At 48.5% G+C, this 22759-nt stretch overlaps 1 protein-coding gene across 2 annotated transcripts in view; it reads left to right on the top strand.

The window, feature by feature from the left end:
• The window catches only part of LOC119435935 (uncharacterized), a 167538-nt gene that overhangs the window by 41232 nt on the left and 103547 nt on the right, over nt 1-22759 (top strand). For both annotated transcript variants that reach the window (XM_049660887.1, XM_037702637.2), the window contains 2 exons: nt 1710-1931; nt 11037-11138. In XM_049660887.1, coding sequence (XP_049516844.1) covers nt 1832-1931; nt 11037-11138 — 202 coding nt within the window. In that variant the 5' untranslated portion in view covers nt 1710-1831. The remainder of the gene's footprint in view (nt 1-1709; nt 1932-11036; nt 11139-22759) is intronic.

The raw sequence follows: 22759 nt of genomic DNA, 5'->3' as shown, positions 1-22759 counted from the left end.
CCGCTCTACCATCTGAGCTAACCAGGCGGCTAGCAGATGGCAGGGCGAAGTCGAATTGGTCGACAACTCGAAGCAAAGGCAAGTGTAGGATGTAATAGTTCAGCGGAAATCCGCTAGGTGGAGATAAGTAATTAAAGGGAAACTGAGACATCCACCCAAATGTAGCAATTTGCTACAATGGAAACCCAACCGGGTTCCTTGAAAGAAAGCCTCGCAGTTGGAGAAAAAAAATTCGTCCTGGTCCGGGACTCGAACCCGGGACCGCCGCCTTTCCGGGGCAGCCGCTCTACCATCTGAGCTAACCAGGCGGCTAGCAGATGGCAGGGCGAAGTCGAATTTGTCGACAACTCAAAGCAAAGGCAAGTGTATGACGTAATAGTTCAGCAGAAATCCGCTAGGTGGAGATAAGTAATTAAAGGGAAACTGATTTTTCAGCGGATTTCTAATAGTAATAATCATCAGCGGATTTCTGCTGAACTATTACGTCATACACTTGCCTTTGCTTCGAGTTGTCAACAAATTCGGCTTCGCCCTGCCAGCTGCTAGCCGCCTGGTTAGCTCAGATGGCAGAGCGGCTGCCCCGGAAAGGCAGTGGTCCCGGGTTCGAGTCCCGGACCAGGACGAATTTTTCTTCAACTGCGAGGCTTTCTTTTGAGGAACCCGGTTGGGTTTCCATTGTAGCAAATTGCTACATTTGGGTGGATGTCTCAGTTTCCCTTTAATTACTTATCTCCACCTAGCAGATTTCCGCTGAACTATTACGTCATACACTTGCCTTTGCTTCGAGTTGTCGACAAATTCGACTTCGCCCTGCCATCTGCTAGCCGCCTGGTTAGCTCAGATGGTAGAGCGGCTGCCCCGGAAAGGCGGTGGTCCTGGGTTCGAGTCCCGGACCAGGACGAATTTTTCTTCAACTGCGAGGCTTTCTTTCGAGGAACCCGGTTGGGTTTCCATTGTAGCAAATTGCTACATTTGGGTGGATGTCTCAGTTTCCCTTTAATTACTTATCTCCACCGAGCGGATTTCCGCTGAACTATTACGTCATACATTGTGGCCAAATGTTTGTGTCTAGGCAACTGAAGAAATCAGTGCCTCTTTGCGGGAAATTGTAGCAACACAATTAAGACCTAGAGTATCCATTTGGGGATTAATATCTTCACAAGGTGGGCTATTACCTTGCACATGCTTAAAAGCTTCTGTTCAAAATACATTTCAACATGTGCTTGTTCCAAATTAACATAGCTGTAAGTGATACGGGCTGGTATAATGCAGCAATTCCCTTCGCTTGGTTCTATTTCTTTATATCATCTGTTGTTCAAGGCCAGGTAATAAAATTATGGGGTTTTATGTGCCAAAACTGTCATCTGATTATGAGGCACGCCGTAATGGGGGACTCCGGAATAATTTTGACCACCTGGGGTTCTTTAATGTGTACCTAAATATAAGTACATGGGTGTTTTTGCATTTCGCCCCCATCAAAATGCAGCTGCCGTGGCCAGGATTCGATCCCGTGACCTGGTGCTTAGCAGCCCAACACCATAGTCACTAAGCAACCACCGCAGGTTGACCAGCTAATCATGGCTGTTTGTGGTCAAGAAAGAGAAACAGCACAAAGCTTCAGAAGCTCTAGTTTTCACTGTTGTGATCACTGTAGGTGTAAGTTGCCTGAACGCTGCAGTTTGTGGGAAAATAACTTTTTTTTTTTCCAGATAAATATAACTGTTCGGACCATTCAGCAAATGCAAGTGCTGATGATCAACATTTTACGTGCGCGACAAATGGAACCTACTATTTTGTGATTAAATCCAAAGGACCAGGGTTGTACCTTGATATGAAAGTCACAATGTTTTCAGGAGATAATTTCACACTGAGCATTATAAGTGGAAATGCTTCTCAAAATATTGTGAGCCTGAATGGGGAGCAGCACTCATGTGAGTAACTTTGAAATCTCTAAACTTGTCTTGGTGCATATGCATTGCCTCTCAGCCTCTTTAATGTTACCATAATAAATGTATTCATTATTAAAGCTAAGTGCATGTCCACTCGGTAAATGGACGAAATTTATTTTAAAGAAGTTCAAGACAGTGGTATTTCTTAAGGTTTGTATTGCAGTTGTGTGAAACACCCACTGCAACTGCTGCTGCTTTACTGATTGTGCTAAGTGCAGCTATGTATACTCAAAATGACCTGTGCTTTGAAAGCAACATGTCAGCTGTAGCAGATTAAGCTTGTTGTTTGGCGAGTTGGTATGTGTTCATAAAAAAAATAATGAAAAAAGCACTAAACGGTTAAAATACAAGAAAAACAACAGGATCAGTGCCCTGTCACAGGCTCTGCTGCAGATCAGTTGTTTTAACCCTTTCAGTGTTATGTTTTTTCAGAGATGACGCACCCCCAGCATTAGGTTTTCTTGTATATTATAAAACGAACATAGCAGTTTATGTTTGATTAACTCTTTCCCTACCATGGGAAAAATAGGTGGTTTTAACAGCGCAGCTGTTTAAGCTGGCCGTAAGTCCGTGATGCGTCGGAAAAAATGTGGGCCGATCCTGGCGGCAGTGCAGACAGGGTCCCTCCAAGCGCAATGGCACATACCCCTGTGAACTAGCGAAGCTGAGCCTGGCAAAGTCTAGCTAAACATGGTTGGGACTACTTAAGCTTAGTCATTCATCAATGCCAATCAATAGCTAATCGATCAATAATCAGTAAATTCCGGAAAATGCTGGGGATGACTTGGTAGTGCTTAGCCTAGCCCAAAAGCCAAGACTAGCTAGGTGCCCGTCAGCTGTGCTCTCTCTTTAACATTGTGCCTTCAGTGCAAGCTACGGAAATTTTTTTTTTGTAGCTTACGCCGGCTTTTCTTTTTTTTCGAAAGGAATTACTGCACTCAATATTTTATGTAATTAATACATAAACAAAAAGCACAATGAATTCACTTTTCACGCATAGAAGATTAATTAATGAGATACATGTCATAAAAAAGGCACAAAATTGACAAAATGAAGATTATGGAATAAAATTGACCCAAGTTTGTAAACACACACTTGTATCTACTAAGAAAAAATGTTACGAAAAAAACATACAAAATGTGTCGCCATCTAATAGGCACTATCTCTAAAAAAAATATAAATTTTTAATTGAGCAGGTATTCTGTTACAAAAATGTAGAACTGCAGGCACTACAGTTGGGCATGCCAGGCTGTGGCCGCTGATAATCCGGGCTCGTTTGCGTCGTCGTCGCTCTGGGAGTCAAAGTCTGAAGGAAAAGCAGCATCCTCAGACTCGCTGCTGCTCGATTCATCGATAAAATCAGCTGCAGACGCAGTGTAATCACGAGATCTGCGATCTTTCAAAGCACGCGCCATTTTTGTTTTCTGCTTTGACGATCGCGAAACTTCCTAGTGCATTCTCAAATTACTGTCAGGTAAGAAAAAGGCAAACTGCTTAGAAAACAAATATTGTTCTCCGCCTTCACGTCAAATGTTGCAGTATGTCTTTGATTGGTGCGGAAGGTCTCGAAACCGGCGTTTCAAACCATTCGATAGCGGGTGGCCATTTTTGCTTTCTACTTTGACGATTGCGAAACTTTGGAGCGCGTTAAAAAATCTCCCCCGCACTGCAATAAAAATAGAATTCTTGGAAAACGAAAATATAGTTCTCCTCCTTCACGTCCGATAGCACAGTGCGTCCATGTGCGGCGCAGAAGGTCTCGAAAGTGGCGTTTATAACCATCGATAATGGGCTAACGATGCCTAATGCGCGCGGTACGGAAAGAGTTAAGAGTGAGCTATGTGAGCTCTAATTCCTCGGCGTCATGCCATGATCACACACCTCCTTCACAACATTGCTTCTTTACAGCATCGGTTCTAATAAAGTGCCAAGTTGGCTGCTGCAAGCAGATAATTCTTGGAATATACTCTTCCTCTCGCTCACCCACAAAATGCTGTATGGATTGTGGGGATCGAGGTGCCTTCCCGCGCCTCGTCCCCCAGCTCGCGTATGGCGCTTAGCTTGAACTCCGGGAACCGCCGCCATAACGGCAACATGGCGGACATGGCTAGCGCGCCGCACCTACTTTTCCGCGCAAACCGTGCTTCTCCCCTCCGGGATTGGACTTGCCCCGCGAGAACGCGTCACTGGGATGCGCCCTGATTGGCCTCCCGCCCGGCAGCCCCCGGGCACCCTCTCCACCCGAGCTCTCGTCTGCTGAGTGCTTCCTCGCCGCGGCAGATACTCAGAAGCCCGCGACGAGATGCTTACGTGAGACCTCTGTTCTAGCGACTCCTCGTTCTCGCGCTTGGCGGACCGCTACCCGGTTAGCCCTAGCGCACCGGGCGCGTACTTGATCGGACTTGTGGTGAGCCTTGGCCCGTAAGCGCCGTGACTGTCGCACTGTGCTGTATCTTGGGTGAATAATCCCATGCTTGTTGGCGATATGACTCCGGAGCCTTCTCTGCGCCGTGTTGGAGAGTCGACGAACCCTGCCGTAGCGCCTTTGTGTGTTGCGGAGTAGAGGAGCATCGTGCCCTTTCCTGACCGTCACTCGTAGTTACGGTAAGCCTTCTGCAAACCCATCTCCACATAACTGGCGACGCGGTTTCAGCATGGCATCAGAGCAGGCCCCTTCATGGCCCTCGTTCCTGCTAGACCCCCTGGCTACGGACTTAATGTCCTTCAAAGCGGACGACAGCGATAGTGCGAAGTAGGTTCGCCTTCACGACCCTCTGCTTTCGGCCGCCGGGAGCGATCCCTTCCTTGGAACGCCCCAGGTGATGTCGAGCGCTCGGATGTGTACGGTAGTCCTATAGCTGCACCAGTTAAGGGTTTCCTCAACTGTTTAAACGCGCCGGGAGCAGGTGCCTACCAGCCCCTCCGACGTGTTGTCTCCGCTCGCTGGCCTTTGTCCCGAGTGCGTTGTGCCCAACGTGCCGCGTCGGAGCCACCCCGCTTAGATGCCGGTGCGAATACGCTCGCCGGCCTCCCTTTGTCCCGAGCGTCGTTCGCCGCGCCGGAGCCACACCGCTCTGCCGGTTCGTTCGCGGGCCTTTCCCTGCCCCGAGCACAGGCTGGTGTCATACCGGAGCCACCCTGCTTAGGTGTTGGCACACTCGCTCGCCGGCCTTTGTCCTGAGCGCAGTTTAGTGCCCAACATATCGCATCGGGGCCACCCCGCTTAGATGCTCGCACGCATACGCTCGCTGTGCCTACCTTTATCCCGAGCGCCTTTCTCGGACAAATACGCCGCGGTGCAGGCTTCCCGCTCCGCTGTAGCCACAAGCTCACTCGCTGGCCTTCCTTTGTCCCGAGCGCAGTTCGGTATCCCGTGCGCCGCAGCTGAGCCTCCCTGCCTCGCTGTTGGTGCAAACCCGTTCGCTGACCTCTCCTTGTCCCGAGCGCAGCTGGGAGGCAATATCGAGCGCGAGCCACCTCGCTCAGCCGACAATGTCGCCATGTTTTCCTTCCGACTACTGCTCGCCTCATGTGCATCCGAGCGACAGTTTCGACGTGCGTGAGCCACCCTGCTCCGCCGTCGATCCGTCTGCCGGTCGTGTGAGGCCTCATGAGCCTGTCGAAGTGGCAACCCAGCTCTGCTCGTTGCCGTTACTGGCCCCTTTGGGTCGGTCGCGCATTGAGCGGACCACCTGACCGTTGGTCCTTTTTGCTCTCCGGAAGTTGGCGTTAAAATACGTGCCGTTTGCCATGGAGACCTACAATCCAGCTTAAGCGCTTGTGTGAGCCATCGGGCTGCCTCGCGCGCTGGGTGTTGACATGGCAGCGGTACCTTGTTATGTGCTACTGGAAAGGGAGTTCAAACGTGGTGGCGGACGCCTTGTCGTGAGCCCCCGTTTCGGCGTCTGATCCTTTCGTCCGCCACTCCCATGAGCATTTGCACCAATTAGAAGCCGGAGCCTCGGTCTCCAATGGCTCAAAAGTTGCGAACCTCACGCACTCAGTAGAGGCCGGAGCCTGTGTCTCCAATGGCTCAAAAGGCGCGACACCCGACGTCGAAGCGATCCTCGGATTGCCAGCCTCAGGAGAGGACATATATACCCGGTGAACCCCATTACTCCCGCTGGTATCGTCTTCAGCAGGCAAGAGCTGCTAAAGGCTCAGCAGAGCGGTCCATTTTGTACATAGAAATCGTTGTCCGGCTAAAGAACCGAGCTCCCAAGAGGAGCGGGGCGGCAAAGCCGTCGGGCGCACTCGGACAGCTGGTATTGCTGTTGATGCCAAGTGCAACGCAGCTGGTATTGCTGCGGGCACGTTGGATACGTATCTGCTCGACGCCAATAAAGCTCTCCTGCGCTATATCCCATCTGAGGAGGCTCCCCAGGAGTCTTTCAAGGTGGTGATACCCCGCAGTCTAAGGAAAGCCACCCTGAGCTATTTCCACGACTCGCGGGTGGCCGGACATGCAAGTGGCCTTAAGACTTTCCAAAAGTTGTGCTGCTTCGCTACCTGGCCAGGCATAAAGCGTTACGCTCTTCACTACGCCCGCTCCTGCCGCATGTGCCAATGTATGAAACCTTGCGCAGTCAAACCCCCTGGGCTCGTGCAGCCAATCGACAGCCAGCTACCCTGGCAAGTCGCGGCCTGTGACATTATGGGACCCTTTCCCAGAAGCCGGCGAGGCTACGTTTTTTTCCTGGCTTTTAAAGATCACTTCACAAAATGCGTTGAACTTTTTCCCCTTCGGAAGTTATCGGCACGTGCAATCTGGGACATGTTGACCGAGGTCTTTAACTGCTTCGGCTTTCCGGCGGAGCTGATAACGGACAACGCGTCCTACTTCACGGCCAAGGTGTTCGTGGATGCGTGTGCTGCCTTTGGCATTAAGCACCGCAAGACAACCACGTATCACCCACAGGCCAACCCGACAGAGCGGATTAATCGGAACCTCAAGCCCTTGCTCGTGGCCTTTGCCCAGCAAAACAGGGATTGGGATGTCTGTCTTAACGAGATGGGCTTCTCCTTGTGGTCCACGGTGAACCGTTCGACCGGGTACACGCCCGCTTTCCTCAACTTCTGGAGAGAGCTGCGAAACCCCATGGACCGCTTTCTGCGGCCCGGCAGCAAAGCGTGCGCCACGAAAGCCGGCCTTTTCGGCTATGCGTTGGAACTGCGCTCACGGATGGACGCGGCCCTTGACCTGGTCCGTTCCAACCTGGCAAAAGCGCGAGCTGGACAAAAAGCCCAATACAACCGGTCACATCGGGACGTGCACTATGGTGTCGGCAATCTCGTCTTCAGACGCAACCATGTCTTGAGCGATGCCGCCAAAGGGATCTCTGCCTCCCTGTCGGCCTGTACCGAGTGGAGACCAAAATGTCCCCTCTGGTATACAAGCTGGCTGACTCCCAAGGGAGACCAGTCGGCGGTCCAGTTCACGTCTCGGACCTCAAGCCTTTCGTTGCCTGTAGCAACAGCTGGGGAGAGGGGGAGGCAGTCAGCAAACCGCAGGCAAACCGTGACACGGCTGGCCCCAGGCCACGCCACCAGTACAACCTGCGGAAACGCACCTAGGCAGGCTTTCTCCCACCAGCTGGTAGCCAGACTTTATTCCCTACCACGCCGGTGAACGGAGAGACACAGCTACGGTGCAAAGGCGCACATTGAAGCGGCGACAGGCCGTTTGGGCCTAATATACCCTCTTGTGTGCACCCGCCTTCTGACGTGCCTAGTCAGCTTTCTCCCATTAGCAGGTAGCTGGACCTCATTCCCTACCATGCCGGTGAATGGAGAAATGTAGCTACGGTGGGGGGGCGCACATCGAAGCCCATGTAGCCTAGTATAGAAGCCCAAGTGACAGGCCCATGTGGCCTAGTATAGTGTTGCCCAAGCCTCAGCCTGGCAAACGCCCCTTTGGGGCTGTCAGCCAGGCGGGCAACTTTCTTGGGCACGCTGGCTATGCCGGGGGGCTTTCCTGTCCTTTCCCTTGTGTCGTCAAGTCTTCTCCCTGCGCCAGGCTCCACTGCACCTTCAGTCTTGCTGACAACGAAGCCAGCTGTCCCTGGTCCTACCATGCCAGTCTGCTGCTGACCTCAAGGCCTGCTGCTCCTGGTCCTTCTGCCATGACTGACTCCCGCCTTGGGGGCCCCGAACTCGAGCCGCCTCTCCTCCTGCTGCCTTGGCTGCCACTAACTGCGGCTGGTCCGCCCAGTCAGACGCTGACCCCTGGCCGAGGATGGTCACTCCGGTTGCCGATGCTAACCTGGCTGCCAGTCATCCCGGCCTGCCGTTCCTGTCAGCGCGCAATCCGGAGGGCCCTGTGACCTCCGTGGTGGCTGCTGGGCCAAAATGGCAGCCACGCCTCGCACGTTACTGGCTGCTCCTGTCCGGCAGTCCTCAAGCTTTGCTGGCTGTCCCATAGTGCTGCCCCGCCCCGTCCTTCCTGGGCTGCCAACCCTTCCTCCTGGCAGTGAGGCCTTCTTGGTGTGCGGAACTTTGGTAGCCAAGGCCCCTGGCTTCGTACCAATTGAAGAAGACGACACCCTCTTGGACTTTGCCCCGTTAGCTTAGCCCTCCTTGGCTGAGTCAACCTTGCCACTTGGCCTCGGTCACCCACCTTTGGAGGCTGGCCTCAGTCTTTAGGAGAGGGGAATGTGGGGATCGAGGTGCCTTCCCGCGTCTCAACCCCCAGCTCGCTTGTGGCGCTTAGCTCGATCTCCGGGAACCACCACCGTAATGGCAACATGGCGGACATGGCTAGTGCGCCGGACCTACTTTCCTGCGGAAACCGTGCTTCTCCCCCCCGGGATTGGACTTGCCCTGCGAGAATGCGTCACTGGGGCGCGCCCTGATTGGCCTCCCGCCCGGCAGCCCCTGGGCACCCTCTCCACCCGAGCTCTCGTCTGCTGAGCGCTTTCTCTCTGCGGCAGGTGCTCACAGGCCCGCGACGAGGTGGTTACGTGAGACCACTGTTCTCGCGCTTGACGGACCGCTACCCGGTTAGCCCTAGCGCAGCGGGCGCGCGTACTCTATCGGTCTTGCAGTGAGCCTTGGCTCGTAAGCTCCGTGACTGTCGCACGACTGTCGTGACTGTCACAACTGCTGTGACTGTCGCTCTGACTGCGGAGCCTTCTCTGCACCGTGTCGGAGAGTGAACGAACCCTGCCGTAGCACCTTAGTGCGTTGCGGAGTCTAGGAGCGTCGTGCCCTTTCCTTACCGTCGGTCGTAGGGTAAACCTTGTGCAAACCCATCTACACAGGATGACTGACATGTTGCTTATACCGCTGTCACACGGGCCCCGCAAAATCCTTTCACCTCCGTCATCTTTATCTCGAGGGAGAAGCACTCGGTGTAACACGGTCACCCTTCCGCTAAAGGAGTTTAATGGAGTTTTTTTCAAAGGAGATCGGCAATCTCTCTTGGCGGGTGAAGGGAGTACTCTCGTGCCCATGCTTGTAAAACTGAGAATTTTAGGATTATTTACATTAAAATCAATGTTGCGTGTGTGTTTAGTACATTTCTGTTCAAGTAAGTAAAAGTTCAAAAGCACAATTCAGCAACAGTTATGCTTCCTGCTGCACAATGCTCTCGACCTAGGCCGATTCGCGCCCTATTTTTCTCGTCCTTAAGGGCATTTACATAAACCTGACAGAAGCGGTTTGAGTCGACTTGTTGGGTTGGAATATGCCTGTCGAGTTCATGTAAACGCTAGCTGGTTGGGCTGAACAAGTGTTGAGTCAGGCTCCGTCAGCCCAACTGCATGGGGTAGGTTGACCCAGCCCGATCCGTTTGCAGAATGCATGTAAACGGGGACTGGTTGGGCCTGCCAGCGCCGAGACTTCTCCGGGACCACTGCAATGTCGTGATTTAGGTGCTGTTAGTGGGAATAGTATTTGGATAAAGCCAGGACAAGCATTGTGCAGTGCAATCTCATCGTAGTGATGAAACCTATGAAGACGGCAGTGGGAACCGGACGCACAGTTTGAACGCATTGATGTCTCAGCTTGACACCGTGTGGTGTGCTGTCGCTGTCCAGATTCGTCATAAGGGAGTTTATGTAAATGCGGTCCTGTCGGGCTCGGTCAGCCCCATTTTGTTTACTTGACTCGCTCGCATCGGGTTCATATAAACGTAGCTTTTGTCGTGCAATGGTCAGTGTGGTCACTTATGACTGACACCGGTGCAGTACACAAAATAAAAGGAAAGCTCACGAGGTCACCGTGCACGGAATGTTGCATTTTGAGTATAGTTTGCAGCAGTTCAGGTTGCAGAACGCAGAGCCTGCTTGCCATGCCGCAAAGAAAAACACAGATATGCACAGGGTGGCTAGCGTCGCTGTCAGCACTGCTATGTTTAGCGTGTGCACTTTGAATTTTAACGAGTTGTATGTTTGTCGCATCAAATATATTTAATAATATATGTTTTATGCATTAATTATACTAATAGCTACGAGCGTAAGTAGAAGTTAAATTTTTCTATTTGTTCAAAAATCAAACACCGCTAAATGCACCTCGGTGCATCTTTTTAAAAACTAGTTATTGACAATGTGACATCACCACAACTTCCTTGAGGTTGAACTCCCTTAGGAAGTCTCGTGCTCCCTATTTCACAGGAGTTCGTGCGTGGTCGTGTGACAGGGGTATTAGCTGACATGGACTTAAGGACTGGCGCAGTCAGGAATTTTGTAGAAATATGGGTATAAATGTTTTTTTAAATCAGTTTATATAACATGAGTTTTTCTTATGTGCTTCTTAGTAATAAACGACTCCAGATTTTTTACATCTTCAATGTAATTCATGTCTTAGTGGACGAAGTAAGGCTTTATGGGATATACCACTACCTTTATGTTGCATACATTTTAAGTTAAGCAATTTTTTTTCCAGCTCTTTATTACTGCATCACTTTGTCATGGCAATGGATTAGGTGTATTTTGCTGTGCCTATGGTTTACTTTATTGTCCTAGCAGTATAATATAATTTTGAGTCATATTTTGAAATGTGAGACGTTAACCTGATATATTTATCATTCTTGCTCTATGTATGGCACACGTATGCATTTGTATTTTATATATTATATTTCTTTTGTAGATCCTGTTACATACTTCATTCCTGCCGATATTGTGACAATTTTTACCTCTGTGAATGAGAGCATCAAGGGATCTAGAACGTTCACTGGCATATTTCGTGAAGGTAAGAGCTACCATAACAGTAAATGAATACTGGAATTGACCTGTTTCGGTGTTTCTGGTGCGAAAGATAGTAGGCATTTTGTACAGGAACATTTTAAAAATTGTCCTTAGTCTGCTGTATTGTACACATACTGGTAAAGTGAAATGTTTGTTGTATGAAATTTGATTCATCACAGCCAGTATAGTTAAAAATGTCTCTGGAGCTCATGTATAAGAAAATTGTGCATGGACACTGTATTTACAGAGAATTTCAACACGGCAAACTTGGATAGTTTTTAAATCTTTCGTAAACCTAAGGATAACTTTCTCTGGCTTTGGAAACGAAGCTGTGGAATTGAAGCACCTGTGTGCCACCACTGCTAAATGTTGTTCTGCAATTTTTCTTGTTATTTATGCAAGTGCATAGTAAACATATTGGCTGTAATGAATTTTGGTGCTTTATGGAATCTTAAAAGCAAATCACGTCCTTATCTCATAGCTGCCAAGTCTCCCGGATTTGGAGCGTTTCTTCTAGTTGTGTGGTTTACAGGAAAAACCCCCGGAAGTTGCAGTTGTGTCCCGTTTCTATCCGCGTCCAGCGCTTTGTCAGGCCACATTGGCAAAAACAATCCAACCCAATCCAATCCAGTTGGAAGTTCATCGCACAAAAAATTGCTAAGAAAGAAGTAGGGAAACCCTATACATGTGCTATTTCGTTAACCGCAGAGCCCCTCCTTACGCTGACGGGGTTGTTGGGTGCCCTAGTGGCCCTGGTCTCATTAAGCTAGTGAGCAAATGCCGCGTTCCGCCACTAGGAACACTAGACACTCCATCGTTCTCCTCAGCGTTATGGTGGCATATCAGCGTCAGCCGCTCTGGCATTGAGTAGGCCCACAGTCAGTCATGGCTTTAAAATCAAGGAGCGCTAGCGCAAAAGGTATCTTCAAGTATTTTTAATGTAGTGCTCAGCCGAAGTGACGCTGAGTATTTTGTTGATACCACAGAGCAATGCAGAGTGCGAGTGGCAGTTTAACATCAGGGAAAATACGAGGACGCAGTGCCGCTCGGCCATGTGTCGCTCGTCTAAGACACTGGGAAACGTCATCCTCGCAAATTGTGAAAGAAATGAAATTTCTTACAATCAAACATTATCTGAAGAATTAGTGGTGGCGGCATTGCGCTGCTAAGCACGAGTTCGCGGGATGAAATCTCGGCCGCGGTGGCTGCATTTAGTTGGGGGCGAAATGAAATAACGCCCATGTACCACGCATTGGGTGGTGCACGTTAAAGAACCCTAGGTGGTTGAAATTAATCCGGAGTCCCCCCCTACGGCACGCCTCGTAATCAGATATTGGTTGTGGGACGTAAAACCCGAAATTTAAATTTTAAAGAATTTTTGAAGACAGAGTTAGCAACAATGAAATGCTTGCAAACATGAGACATTGATGTTCATGTGGTGGTTCGTATATCTGTAAATAAAACCGTAAGGTAGTTCTCCTGTCAGTACTTAAAAATATAGACGTCGGGGGGGGGGGGGGGGGGGTAACCAACTGACCCCCCCCCCGGTTGGAAGATTTCCCAGTTTGAGTTTCTTCGAACTTGGCAGGTATGAAATCTTCTGGCAGTCTTCTAGTGACCATTTTCTCTGTACAAGCTTGCTCTTCAGCTTGCCTTAGAAACATTATGACAAACTTCAGCAACAATGACAACTGGAACAGACTACGTAAATAGTATGCAATTTTAATGACAATTGAACTTTTTCTACCACAGTAAAAGTAAACAATCTACACAATTTCAGTGAAACTGAAAGTAGTACCAAATTTGGCTGTACTGCGTGATTTGTTAATACTAATAATAGTATTACTGTAAAAATTGTAATGTGTGCTGGCCTAACCGTATGGCTTCACCTTCAGAGCGAGAAAAAGGTTTGAACATATGAAAAGGTCAAAACATAGAGCTCAGTCCTCAACTAGTACGAGTGTCGTGTGTGACTGGTTTGTTATATATGAGCACACACACTATGTGCACATTCCAAAAGAAGTAGGGCGTAAATTTGATTTTGTCATTTGGACCCATTGTGGTTTCGCGGTTGTTTGGAGCAGATTAGTATTACTTTATGAAGGCTCATGTGCTGATGAGTTGCTTTAGAAACATGATATATAGGAAACTGTAGTTATGTTCACATGCAATAGAGCAGCCACTAAAATGGTTTGACTCTGACAGTGTGTTTATTCCGAACTTGCCCCTTAATTTTCGTTTTACGAGCGGCAGTTTTGTGCATCTTGACCGAAGTGCTTTTATTGGCAATCTTTGTTGGGCTCTTCACTGTACATCTATCCCCACTTGGTGATGATCAAACGAACTGGCGCGTAATCCTCTGCCTGGTTTTGCACACAAGGCATTCATAAGTGCAGGGGTTGGACGCAAGTAATTAAGCTGAAAATTCAGCCAGAACAACTAAAGAAACATGCTGAGAAGAATGCAGAACATTGAAAGTGCTGACCGTGGGGTTAGTCATTGTGCACTTGCTGACTCACTTTGTTTGGTTAATCCTCCAGTTCACTGAACACTTGAATTTCTTTAATGGGGCTTTTGCAAGTTTTGTATTTTTCCAGGACAGCTGCCAGAATAGCCGAAGGTCTTCTGAGCATTTTTGCAGCAGCATTTTTTATTTTTTTTTCAATTCCAGCTAATTTTCAGTTCTTTTACGCACTTGTGTGTGCTTGAAATTCTGTTTTGCATCCATACTCACCGAGGTGCTTGTAGCACAATTATCTATGTATATTTGCTATATTACGATGTATATTTGCTATTAAGCCCGACCCTCATAGAACGAATTTCCGGCGTCCAAACGGCGAACTTCGTCCGACGGCGGCCACTCTTCGGTCGGCGTCAAAAATCGCGACGCGTGCCACCGATTTGGAGGGGATAGATATTTTCGCCCGCCGCCGGAAGCGTCCAGCGCGCGGCGACAAGCCCGATCCAATCAGGAGGCAGCACTTCCGGCTGTTGCATCATGGGATTGAGCTTATGTAAAACATGGCGGCGGTCCCGGTCGCCCGCTTCGAACTGAATTTGGCGTTGTTTTTGTAGAATTCACTTCGTTCGTAGCAACTGACTGTGCAAACGGCTTTTGCTTAGTCTCATGCCGCTTCGACGAGATAGTGTTATAGCTAATCTTGAGGAATTTTCGAGATCGCTTCTCGTTTCGAACGCGCCTAAGCGTAGTGAGAAATTTTCATTGAGATGCGAGCGCCACCTGTCGGTAAAGTTGGGAGATAGGCGCGACGACGGCATATGGCCTCTGAGATGGGAAGCTTTCGGGGGCTATGGTAGATAGCTTGTACTGCTTGTCTGTTTCGCTGCAGATCGGCGGACATGGGAAGTAAAAATACAACCCGCTCCTGGCTTCCATTGCGCTGCCTCTGGCACTTTCCTGACGCGCGCACACATAGAATTACTTGGTTGCCCTATGTATGCGAAATTCAAAGCGTAATGGAACCGCGTATGTTGTAGAATAAATAACTCAAGAAAAATTATAAAACACTAAGTTATGACGTTATTAAGTGTCGCAACATGTTAAATCTTACTGTGGGTTACATTTAAAAAACAGTAATATCCTGCTTCACAGCTGGCCACATTGATAGCGGCTCGGCAGCGTTCGCCGCTGGATCGTCGCATGAGGGGCGGTGAGGCGAAAACACGGCGGCGCGTCTCGCTACACTTTTTAACGCGCGAACATCGTCGGGGAAGTTCGCTCCATGAGGGTCGTGCTTTAAAGATCTATAAGGGAGATTTCTTTGTGTGTATTAACTGTTGCTATTTTTGCTGTACCAAGCTTTTCCCCGTACAATGCATTCGCTATCTACTGTGTAATTTCTTATAGAATGTTCACGCCACTGTTCAACTGTGCATGGGTGGTAGGGCCATTGTCAGGCAGTTTTTTCTGCCTTTTGCCATACCTTCCCCTGACCTGTATTGTGTCGGAAACAATGAAATGAAATATACCTTGCAGCTACCTTTCTTTGAAAAGAAATGGTAGCACCTAGAGGGTGTATAACTTAGTCATAGACTTTTTTCTCCACCTTTCTTAGAGCATCAATATGCTACATGCATTTTGTTTAATTTATAGCTGTATAGGGTTCATAACAAGCAAAAAAATTTAGGCATAACCCATCCTTTGGGGATGATTATCATTGGTATGTGATTAGCCTTGATTCAAGGGGTGGCACACATTTAATTTGGTGGTGGGGGGTTCATTGTTGAGAGGACTGGTAAACATTCATTTAATGTTATGTAATTATGAAACGTGTATATAGGGTGTTTTTTTATTTAGCTCTACCAAAAGCTTTTAGAATTGCCTGTGGCAGATAAAACAATTCTAACTCGATGACTAGGCCCATTACTTCTACGAGAAATTGAAATGCTTAAGTGAATAATTAACATAATCACCCTAATTAAGGTTTTAATTATTTACTTCCTGGCACATATTTCAATTAATAAATCGTAGCTAGTGAGTTTGCAAGGCGTGCCGACTTCAAATGAATTCTGTGGGTGGCACCTATTGCGAGATGCGAGTCGTCAAACTATCGGTAAAAATGCGCTGTTGTTCAACCTAATTCTTTAAAGAAAACGCTGTTTTATACATTGAAACTCAAAAGTAACTGGAATGCCAGTGCATTTCGTAGGACACTTAGAAAATTATATTGACGCATGTACTTGTTAATCTTTCTCTGGTGACCACTTTTCACCAGCTACCAAATGATAAACGTTATCACTTGGTGCAGGACGTGCCTGCACGTATCGGAAGTTACTCAAATGTCATCGATGGTTCTATCCATTGCTTGTTGTCACTGAACCTTTTGTAATCTGATAGTATGTGCAACGCGAATTGTGTAGTACTTTCTGGAAGGCATGCGGGCACCTGCGATTACGCTGGAATCTTTGATGAGCCATGTATAAAAGCCGACGTGCTTGACCCGCTGATCAGATTTTCGCTGATCGCTGACTGTGTTCGCCGCTATCGTTGTGCTTTGAATGTCACTTTCTTTTAGGGACACAAGTTCGCCGAATAAAGAGTTAGTTTAGCCGTTCACAGTTTCGCTACTGTGTCCTTGATCATCACTACTAGCCTTAAGAATTTTTCCAAGTAGATATTCCTCTCGAACTCACCAGCTACAATTCGTAAATTGAAATATGTGCCTTAAACTAAATAATTAAAAAGGTAATTAGATAATTATGTCAATGTTTTATTAAGTATTTTGATTTCTCAGAAATAATATCAGCCCTATCGAGTAAGAATTGTGTTATCTGCCTGGTATTGTAAGAAGGGTGAGAGGTGTAAGATTCATATGTTATATATGTACAAGCTATGAGGACACACGTATTTGGTGGTGGTTTATGTAGAAGCCATGTACTGCAACCGGGCTCCTCTCTCTCAAACTTGTCTGGAAACTGTGCGCCATCTAGCAGTTGTGGGTTCTTGGTGTCTCACAGGAGACCAACCACCGCGGGTTTGAGCTTAGCGAGCCACAGGGCCGCGTCAGCCGTCGCCTCCAGCACCGCTCGCGCGCGAGCTCAGAGGCCGCAAGGGGCTACCAAGTGACGCACGCAAAAACACAGTAAAGCCCTGAGTTGACGGAAACCGTTTACTGAAACCGTCGGCACCAGCACTGCACAAACGCCCGCGTGGCGGGGAGCCAAAGGATCCCGCACCAGGGCGAAAATACAATAACAGGCGCCTATAGCATGTCGCGGCGAGAGCACAGGCTCAAGCTGGGACACGCCGCTAGGAAAAGTCCCGGCGGCTATGCTACTTGCTCTGGCGATAACCAATGGGTCAACTCGCGAGAGCACGGGCAATATCCTTCGGCTTAGGCTTTCGGCAAGTGCAGCTCGGCGGGGTACGACCTCGCGCGAGCACTAATGGCACCGCTCGTCGGCTTAGCGTCGGGAAAGGATCAGCACAAAGTACGCGCTCCCCTCACGGGCAAAGGCACCGTGCACGAGCTCCTGTCCTAGTCACAAAGGTGTCGGCGGACGAGAGGAAAGCATGAACGTACCGTGCGCTGGTCCCGGAGAGAAGTCCCGAGGCACGCTCTGTCGCTAGGAGCCGAAACGCCGGCCGCCTCGTGACGTCAGCAGCCCCGCCCTTAGCGCAACCACCGCGTGCGCAGCGCCACCGCGGGAACCGGTTACGCGGAGGACGGGGAAAACCGGGGGACGGCAGAACAGGTGTTAGCCCGCGCAATGACGCCGGCGCAACCCTCAATCCCCACACAGTGCACGCACAAAGTCACCCTCCTTTTGCATGACATTTGAAATTGCACCGGTACCGGTTTTCGGAGGTGCAAACATTCATTGTACAAAAATGTGTTACTCAGTAGAACTACATAAGTGAGCAGGATCATAAAAGGTAAAAACTTTGACAGGGTAGCTGCTACAGATGTATAAACATCACTGGAGGCAAGTTACTGTGCAATATAGTTTACAACTTTACAGGGTTAGAATACTGAGTTTTAAAAACTTTTCAAAAGTTGCTCGTTTGATTTTTTTGTTTTATGCTACAGTCAATGGTCGATTTTTCAGGCGCCCGAATTTTCGGACGGCTTCGCGGCACTACCACATACCGCACAGAGTGACTGTATAAAAACGTCTGAAATTTCGGACTCGGGATTCCTTCGCCATCCGATTTTCCTGACTTTTTGCCATGACCGCAGGACCGAAACAGCATTATTTGAAGCCACCACCGCTGCCATTTTGATGATTCCGCCGCCTCAAACCAGCACTCCGGCACGCAGATCCGCTGACAGTCGTAGCCACATTAGACCTCGTTGCTTCGACGTTCGCTATTACGCTTTTTGCCATTCAGTGCCGTGTTTTTTTTTTTTTTTTTTTAATGAATTCACGGCTTTTGGCAATAGCGCCGACTAGTCCGCCTTTGTAATCCTCGCCATTGGCTTCAAAGCTCGGAAAGCATAATGCCGGTTCCCGAAAGTCATGTTCGCCTCAATACAGCAATGTTACGTGGCCAAGCATCCGTGAAGTATTGCGGTGAAGCATACCAAGAGTGGGAAGGGGCAATTGTCACGGCACACAGTATGCATTCCCGCTGTCACGAGCACCCATATGCCTAATAAGTGTTCTGGCAGGCTTACATAGCTATTTTTGGACGTGCCTGTGGCCATTTGAGCCCTTCGGGACAATAAAAGCCATGCATTTGTTTTTTCGGACATTTCTGCAGCCCCTAGGGAGTCCGAAAAATCGGACGTTGACTGTATATAAATCAAAACATATCAAAGCTGTGCAATGACAAATGAGTTCTGAGTGAGCTCCTCTTTAGTGGGCAACTTTAAAGAACTTCTTTTTTTTTTAATATATAATCAATTGTCAACATTTCTTCTGCAGCCAACTCTTGTATTTCAGTTTTGGCGACAAAGTTTTTCACTAGTCTCATAATAACAACCGCTGTATAATATGACAGGTTGGGTGCTATGCTGCCTAGGTTTGAAAGCAATTTTGAGGAGGACACTGGCATAGCCTTCTTGAACAGTACTTCTCATTTAATACAATATAAAGGTGCTGTGTCAGTCACATTAGAATGCCATGCGTAGCTTTTTCTACTCAAAACTTTGCTAAAGGTACTGCATTTGACTGCAAGGCGTGATTTGTCCAGGAATCTAGTTTATACTGTTGCCAAACCTATGTGTAAAGGTGTCATTGTAGGTTTGCCGAAGAATAATGCATATTGTGTGTCTTCTTTTAGCCCAAATACTTTATTTTATTGAGGCCAGAGGAACACTGGCACTGCATTTAAAGGGTCCCTGAAACGGTTAGGACAAATTTTGTATATACGCGTAGGGTGCAGCTATCGTAAAATATTCCGGTTCGGACAAATTTTGTATGCTCGTAGGGTACAGCTACCGTAAAATATTCGCGCCACAATTTAAGTGAAGCGTCTCATATTAAGCGAGTCACGGACGATTACAAGTTACCCTCCTCCCTAGACATGCTTTTCCTCTTCAACTTGTTTGCCGAGCGATTGGGGCTAAGCTCCGTCTTTATTGGCTTTGTGTCATGATGTGAGGTTGTGTCGTTTACTTCCGGTGTTGTGGAGCCAGCATGCGTAGCCTCTCCAACCTTTCTGCTAGCCACCTGGCCATCGATCCTCAGTGAGAGGTATCCAAGCAGCATGCGTTGCGAGCGTTCTGTCGTAGCGCCCAGTGTGTCCAATGTTCTGGTAAGCGCAGGGAAACTGGCCCTTTTCACGGATGGGCGGAGGTGTAAACATGAGTGGCTTAAAGGGACCTTAGAGCGGTAGGCAGCCACCTGGTGGCACACAGCTCAACCAGCCAAAAAAAGTCGCAGTTTCGCCCGAAAGGCGAAGCATCGATCAAATTAGTGAACAGCTATACAAAGTAAGGAGTGAACATAGGCATACTAACTAAATTAACAAGCGTGCCAAACATGAACGCATCTCACTTGATGATCACGGAAATTGGCTGTCAAAACGCTGGAGTGAGTCAGTGCAGCAGCGAGCGAATTAAGCTTTGTGCTGGCACTTGCATCAAAGCGATCTTAGTCGCGAAAACGCAGGAAGGGCGGACTGTGCCCCCGCCGCAGATGGCTTTCAAGATACAACCACGCGGAGAACCCCCCTCCCTCTCTCCCGCTCCCCACGAAGCCTTCCGGCCCAGTGGGAGCGCGCGGCCACAGTAAAGCGCAGCCCCTCCACCTGCCCACCCTTCCCCGGAGCCTTCCGGCAGAATGGGAGCGCGCAGCCAAAGTAAAGCACTGCCCCTCCACCTCTGTACCCTCCCTCCGGAGCGTTGTGCCCAACTGGAAGGCTGTGCTTCCTTCCGGCTTCCCGCCCTTGTGTATGCTGAGCCATGATTGCCGGCTCGTCGTCGCATGCTTTCACTCGCACATACAATAAATCGGCGACGATTTTATCGCCTGTGGACTTTACACGGAACCTCACGGCGATGAGGACGAAGACGGAAATTAGCCTACAGTGTCCAAATAATAATTGCTATCGCAATAAAACAGAGGTAATATTGCTGTATCCAAGTGTGAAACATTTTAACACTTTCGTGACCGCGGGAAAATCGGTAGTTTTCGGGTAGTCTGGCAACTATTTTTTTTCCTGCCACAGGAAATGATTCATGTTGAAGTGTATGGTATCAAATTGTAGATGAAGAAATTATCTTTCCAACGGTATTAATTTCAAACAGCATATTTATTACAAATACTAGGTAAAAAAAATTATTTAAAAAAAAATCGCATCAAGAACGAGAAAATCGATAAAAACATCAATGCTGCTTTGCACAAAAAAAAATATTTTAAAAAATCGAAATATACATTTTCAAGAAAAGGGATATATGAAATCAGCCTGCAAATATAAGCTCTGTATCTACAAAAGTTCTTGAGGCACACGGGTACGCGCAGCACCCTGGAGCACGATTCCAAGGTGCACTCCCGGACGCCTTTGTGGACATAACTCGACTCTCTGCGCGACCACCGGCAAATGATCCCGTCTGAACGAACGACGCTTACACCTTGCAGATAAGAGCTGTGACCTTTAGAACACGGTCCGAGAAGAAAGCAAAACTCAACGGTGGATACCCGTCGATGTTCCAGGGCGGTTTGCCGCACTTTCGTCGTCCGTACTGAAGTCCGACGAATCGAAGTCTTCTTCCGAGTCTGTGCTGCTATGATCATCTGCAAATTCGAGCCCAGATGCGTCGGAATCCGTCAAAACTCGCCGTTTCCGTGGAGCGGACGCGCGCGACGTAGATGCCAAACGACGAGCGCTCGTGACCCCGACTATGCAGGCGCTTTAAAAATCCCCGCGCGGTGAAAAAGAGAAGCACAAATCCGAAACTGCTAAAGTAGTCTCTCTTTAACCCGCTCAATGGCGCTAGCTGTCCAAAGTGCTCGGAGAAGTGCCAAAATTCAAACTTGTACTATCGAGAAAATACTGTCGACGGGAATAGGCGCGGTCGCGGAAGTGTTAAACATTTAAAAAGACGTATGTGTGATTATGCTACTGCTGAAAATTTACACCAGTAGCAAGGTAGCATTCACTTGGTTACTGCTATATTACCGTATTTTCCGGTGTAGAGGTTGCGTTTTTTTTTTTTTTTTGAATTTTTCGTCGGTACGTCTTATAGAACAGTGCGACTTATCTACGTCTTTTTTTTTTCGGAAAAACTTGTCAAAATTAGATTCGATGTTATGGCCACGCGAAGCGTACTGGTTGGCTTAAGTGCTACGCGTGTTCTGTGCGCGCTATCGAGGTGCCGGGTTCTTCCTGTGATCGAGTTGGCTGCACCCTCCAGGTGGCTGCACCCTGCAGGTCGCTCACGTTTGAGCCTCCACCCATCCAGCAAAACGCCCAGTCTGCCTGCATTTACCAGAATACCAGACACACTAAAACTCTGTTGTGGTAGTGATCCTCCGATGTGATGTGAGTGCCGCAAACGCGTAGGTCTTGGCACCGATTCGATACAGAGATCCCAATGCACTACAGCCACTCGGCTTGCCTGCCTTGCAGAGGGACATGCTGTCGCAGCTTGACATGTTGCCAATTACTAGATTTGCAACCGACAACGCATTAAGAGTGATTTATGGTCCTCGAGAAAAGGAACCTCAAGACCAACGCTGGCTGCACAGCTCGCGTCAACACAGAGCACATTGTAACACAACCAGACGATGCTTGCTGTGCGCATGAAGTGCTTGAGTATAGTGATGAAATGTCGTCGTGTAGTATCTGTCTGGTATATTTTGTTTTATATGAACCAATTAATCAACATATTAACATACGAATATTTGATCACCGTAAAGTTCGAAAATTATAGATTACGCAATGTGAGCAGGCAGTCGGGTTGCTTGTCCGGCTGACATCATAATGCTGCCCTCCGCGTATATGGTAACGGGTCAGCTGAAAACTCGTGTCAGTAGCGCAGCTGTGATCGGTAGCAATGCACATTTTAGAACTTACAAAAATTTCACACTTTATGCGGAGCGCCTAAATGTGGTAGTTGAGGATGAAAAGGACCTGCCTTAATGACACGGTACATTTGTTCAATATCAACAAAATTGTTTCAGGGTGCCTTTAAAGGGTCCCTGAAACGGTTCACGGTTCGGACAAATTTTGTAAACGCGTAGGGTACAGCTACAGTAAAACATTAGCGCCACAATTTAAGTGAGGCGTCTCATATTTAGAGAGCTATGGACGATTACAAGTTTCCCTTCTCCCTAGCCATGCTTTTTCTCCTCAACTCGTTCTCCAAGTAATTGAGGCTAAGCTCCCACTTCACTGGCTCTGCGTCCTCATGCGACTTCGTGTCGTTTACTTTGGGTTTCTTGGAGCCGGCGTGCGAAGCCTCTCCAACCTCTCTGCTACCCGCCTGGCCGTCGATCCCCAGCGAGAGCTATCCAAGCAGCATGCGTTAAAAGTGTGTCGCAGCGCCAAGAGTGTCTGGTATTGCAGTTACCACAGGCAAGCTGGGCGTTTTGACAGATGAGTGGAGGCATAAACTAAAGCCCCTCTATTCTACTACTGCTGTGATGAAGGAGCTTTCGCGTAGACCTGTGTTAGCGGCTAGATTGACCTGCATGGTCCAGCCACCTGGTGGCGCA

Source organism: Dermacentor silvarum, chromosome 1, assembly GCF_013339745.2.
Source record: "Dermacentor silvarum isolate Dsil-2018 chromosome 1, BIME_Dsil_1.4, whole genome shotgun sequence".
In the NCBI taxonomy this organism is placed as follows: Eukaryota; Metazoa; Arthropoda; class Arachnida; order Ixodida; family Ixodidae; genus Dermacentor; species Dermacentor silvarum.
Note: the sequence above shows the minus strand (reverse complement) of the source record. Positions and strands in the feature narration are given on the sequence as shown.